Here is a 4,427-nt window from a genome sequence, read left to right as displayed (position 1 = left end):
TTAATATATATTAATATTTATTTTATTATTTTATCATTGTGAATTGTTTTGTTCTATTTTAATTTGGCTGATTAAAAATAGTTGATAAAATAATTAAAAAAAAATTTTAATTTTAATTTTATTTTTAATTCAGAGAAATTAACCAAAAAAACGTATTTTTACATTGAAAATTTTTAGTTTGTTTGTTCTAGAAAAACTTAAAGAAAACACTTAAAGGATTGATGAACGAAACACATGTCCCTGTATTAACAATTCATACCAATTTTAGAAAGAACCGACAGAGTTGTTTTTCTCCATCAAGCATAACTCAATCAATTGATTATAATACTGAAGATGTAGTTGTTAATACATTAGTTAAAGAAAGAGAAATTAGTTATACTAATATTATAATTTCTAGTGTTAAAAGTGAAATAATGATAGACACAATTAATACAATACCAATCATTGTTCATACAATTTCTTTTACTTGTAATTCAAGAATTGATACTATTCAAAAAACAGCTAATGACCTTTATGAACTTGATGCTTTTTTTAAATCAAAAAATCCAGTAAATGGATTTCCTCTTTTTCCTAAAAGAAGTATTTCTTATCCAATGAGAGATACTGCCTTATGTGAATATCTTCAAGCAATAATTAATATTTCTGGAGTATGTGATTCTGAATATTTTAAACAATGGATTTCTACTTCATTACCAAATTCAATTATTTCTATAAGAAGACCGATAATTTCAGGTGAGTTAAAAAAAGAGGGATATATCTTAAAACGTTGGGTTGCAAGATATGTTTTAGTGAAAAGAAATTATTTGATTTATTTTGTTAGTGATAAAGAATTTTCCAAATTAACATTACCTACAATCTTAGATTTAAAAGGTGCTAATGTAAAAGTTTCTGATATGAAAGAAAAAACTTTTCATATCAAATTATCTTCTGGTGCTGTTTATCATTTTAAAACTAAAACCAAAGAGTTATTAGGTGAATGGATAGTTGCTTTACAAAGTAGTACTGTCATTATTCAAAGAAGAAGAGATAGAAGACAAAGTGTTTATAGTGAAGAAACTTCTCATAAACCCGTTACACCTATAATTTCTTTACAAGAACTTCTAACAGTTCAAAGTACTAATAATGAAATTATTAATGAATGTATGAAAATTGTTCAAACACATAAAGAAGATACTTCATTAATTCATTTATGTAAAAGATTAGAGTCTATAGATTTATTAGATGCAATAGAATTGAATCAAATTATTAGTCAAATTAAAGAAATTTCATTAAATCATCCTGAAGATGTCCAGTTATTAAAACTTCTTCGTTTACTTTCTTCAAATGAAATTAAACGAATAGAAACACGTTCTAAAAGTCACTCACATCAATCTTCACGTAGTCAATCTAGAAAACAAAGTATTTCATCTCTTGATATGAGTTTAATAAATTCAAATGAATCAAGTACAACTGTAACTCCACGTTCAGGAGTTGTTTGTAGAATTTGTGAAGCTACGGTTTTAGCAGAACATCTTGCTCGACACACGTATTATTGTAAAACATTAAATGAAATTTGTATGAAAGCAACGACAGATGCTGAACGATTAAAAGGTATTGTAGAAGAAGCTAAACGTATTTCAGAATTAAAGAAAACAGATTATTTCAAAAGATTAATTGAAGTTTCTGAAGCAGCAATTAGAATTATGGGAGAGTCATTACAAAAACAATACGATAATTTAAAAGTTTATAATGAAGTTAGTGCTGATCTAGTAGGGTCATATCAACATGATGTGTGTGGATATGTTTTTGCTTTCTATGTTCAAAAATTAATACATCACAAAACTGATATTTTAGGAAAATACATAGAAAATCCAAATAATCCAAGACAACTACTTAATGTGTTAGGTGCTGGAGTTCGATTAGATGAGACATGGAATAACATTGGATTAAAAGACTTCGAGATTATTAAAAGAATTAATGGAGGAGCATACTCTAGTGTTTATCTTGTGAGAAAGAAGGTTACTAATGATATTTATGCTATGAAAATTATGAAAAAAGCTGATATGATTAGAAAAAATGTTGTAGATGGTGTTCTGGCTGAAAAAACAATTCTACAAAGAGCACAAACACCTTCTGTTGTAAAAATGTATTATGCTTTTCAAGACACGCATAATTTATTCCTTGTAATGGAGTATTGTCCAGGTGGAGATCTTAGGTGTTTATTAAGTAATGTTGGTTATTTAGATGAAACTACAGCCAAAATATATTCAGCAGAAATTGTGTTAGCACTAGAATATATTCATTCATTGGGATGTATTCATAGAGACCTTAAACCAGATAATGTTCTTATTGATAAAAATGGACATTTGTTATTAACTGACTTTGGACTATCTACTGTTGGATCCAAAATTGAACAAACAGTTGAAGATTCAAGATTAGTGTGTACACCTGACTATGTAGCTCCTGAGTCAATTGTATCATTTCAGTATTCTCGTTGTTCAGACTATTTTAGTTTAGGATCAATGATCTTTGAATTTATTTGTGGAATTCCTCCGTTCCACGAAGAAACACCGGATGCCATTTTTCAAAACATTAGAACAGGAAAATATTCGTGGCCATCTTCTATTAATCCATCAAATGAGTTAAAAAGTATTGTGTCTGGGTTACTAACAGTTGAAGTTAAAAAACGATTAGGTTATAAGTCAATCCAAGAAATCAAATCACACCCTTGGTTTGAAGGTATTAATTGGAACACTTTATTAAATGAGAGTCGTGAAGATATTTTTGTGCCTGAATTAGATAATGAAACAGATACAGGATATTTTGAAGTGGACAACCAAACGGATAATAATACACTTTCAAATGATTTTAATGAAACTAAAGGATCAAATGTATTATCAAGAATGAAAGGAGATCATTGTGAAAAATTTAATAAATTTAATGGAATATCATTCCATCATTTAGTAGAAGAAAATATGAGTATTGCTAATGAAGTTACAACAAGTGAAAATGATAGAAAAAGTAATAATAATACAGATTCAGATTCTCAAATATCTGTAGAGTCTTTTGAAGAAGAGAATAATGAAACCGATAATTCTACAGATGCAAAACAAGATGCAAAGAGTGATAATTGTTGAACACATATACATTTGTTTTTTTATCAAATTAACATACTTTTTATAATATTATTCTTATGAATATTTTTTTTGGAATAAGATGCTTTTTAAAAGAAAAAAAATATATTAAAAAGAATTGTAAATATTTCATTCCAAAGAGCTTAATAACATAATTAACAAAAAGTGAGTATGTCAAAAAAGAAAAAATTTAATATTATTTCTTATAACGTTTATGATGTCATCAATAAAAAGACACAAAAAGTGAAGAAAGTAAAAAGAAATATTAAAAAGTTAAATATTACTATAAAGGTATTGAATCACCGAAGAAATTTATCAAAATAAGTTCAAAGGTCACCTTATTAAGAATAGTTCATTTCCTTGTTTAAAAATCAAACATTCTCAGAGAGATGAAAAGCCAGATTATTTTTATTATATAAAAAGAGTATTAGAAATAAAACTTACTTCATAGTCAGAAGAATGTCTCTCAAATTACCACTTCAAATTCAGACTTGTAATGTATTTTCAAAAAACTTTGAAGAATGTCATTGTTTACTCTGTCAACGAGGATTCATCAAATTTGAGAAGAAACCAACTTGGAATACTATTCTCAAAGTAATATTTTATTCACTTAAGAAAATGTTTCCTATGAAAGAATACTTCAGCCTGACAACTGACATATATCATTTTATTACAAACCATATTAGAATTTTCGGTGAATTAAAGCATTGTTTGTTTTTTTTTGTAACTTTTTTCAAGTGTTATTTATTCACGTTCATTTTGTAGTTAAAAGAAAAAGTCAAATTTGGAAGAAAGCAATGATTGATGCTTTAAGTCATTCATCATCTTTCCAAACCGGGTTTCCAATTTATGGAGTGAATGGTTATTGGAAATTAATTGAAGAAACTGACCCTTGGGATGAAGAAGAAAAACCAAATAATGGAACGTGGAAATGGAAAATTGTTCATCAAAAAACTAAAACATATGATGTTGATGAGCCTAGAGAAGTTGACCTTAAATTTGTTACTCAAAATCCACCAAGTTATGATTGGGTTGGTTCAACTCCAAGGATGAACCATCATGAACTTCCTTATATCCCACCAAATAAATATATATCAGTACCAATCATTTCTACTATGGAAAAATTGGAATGGAAGGATGATGAAAACTTTGAATCGTTTATTAGTAATAATTCAGTTTAATATAATAAATTATCAAAAGCACTATGTACTTTACCCAACCAACTAAGTTGAACGCAATTTCAATTGATTTATTTGTGACTTATTGACATTGGTTCATTGACTTTTCTCTAGAACGAAGAGTAGAAGAAGAGAA

At 27.4% G+C, this 4,427-nt stretch overlaps 2 protein-coding genes across 2 annotated transcripts; both read left to right on the top strand.

The window, feature by feature from the left end:
* Nucleotides 1–221: 221 nt before the first annotated feature.
* On the top strand, nt 222–3,116 carry ENU1_183290 (protein kinase, putative; the record flags this gene model as incomplete). The annotated part of the gene is made up of 1 exon (XM_008861579.1): nt 222–3,116. The coding sequence occupies one exon, from the start codon at nt 222–224 to the stop codon at nt 3,114–3,116; it is 2,895 nt and encodes a 964-aa protein (XP_008859801.1).
* A 456-nt stretch (nt 3,117–3,572) lies between these two features.
* Nucleotides 3,573–4,294, top strand: ENU1_183280 (hypothetical protein; the record flags this gene model as incomplete). Its single annotated transcript, XM_008861578.1, has 2 exons — nt 3,573–3,822; nt 3,879–4,294. The coding sequence occupies 2 exons, from the start codon at nt 3,573–3,575 to the stop codon at nt 4,292–4,294; spliced, it is 666 nt and encodes a 221-aa protein (XP_008859800.1).
* Between the last annotated feature and the right edge of the window lie 133 nt (nt 4,295–4,427).

The sequence above is a fragment of the Entamoeba nuttalli genome, assembly GCF_000257125.1.
Source record: "Entamoeba nuttalli P19 unplaced genomic scaffold asmbl_8298, whole genome shotgun sequence".
Classification (NCBI taxonomy): Eukaryota; Evosea; order Mastigamoebida; family Endamoebidae; genus Entamoeba; species Entamoeba nuttalli.
This window is presented reverse-complemented; position numbering and strand designations above follow the sequence as displayed.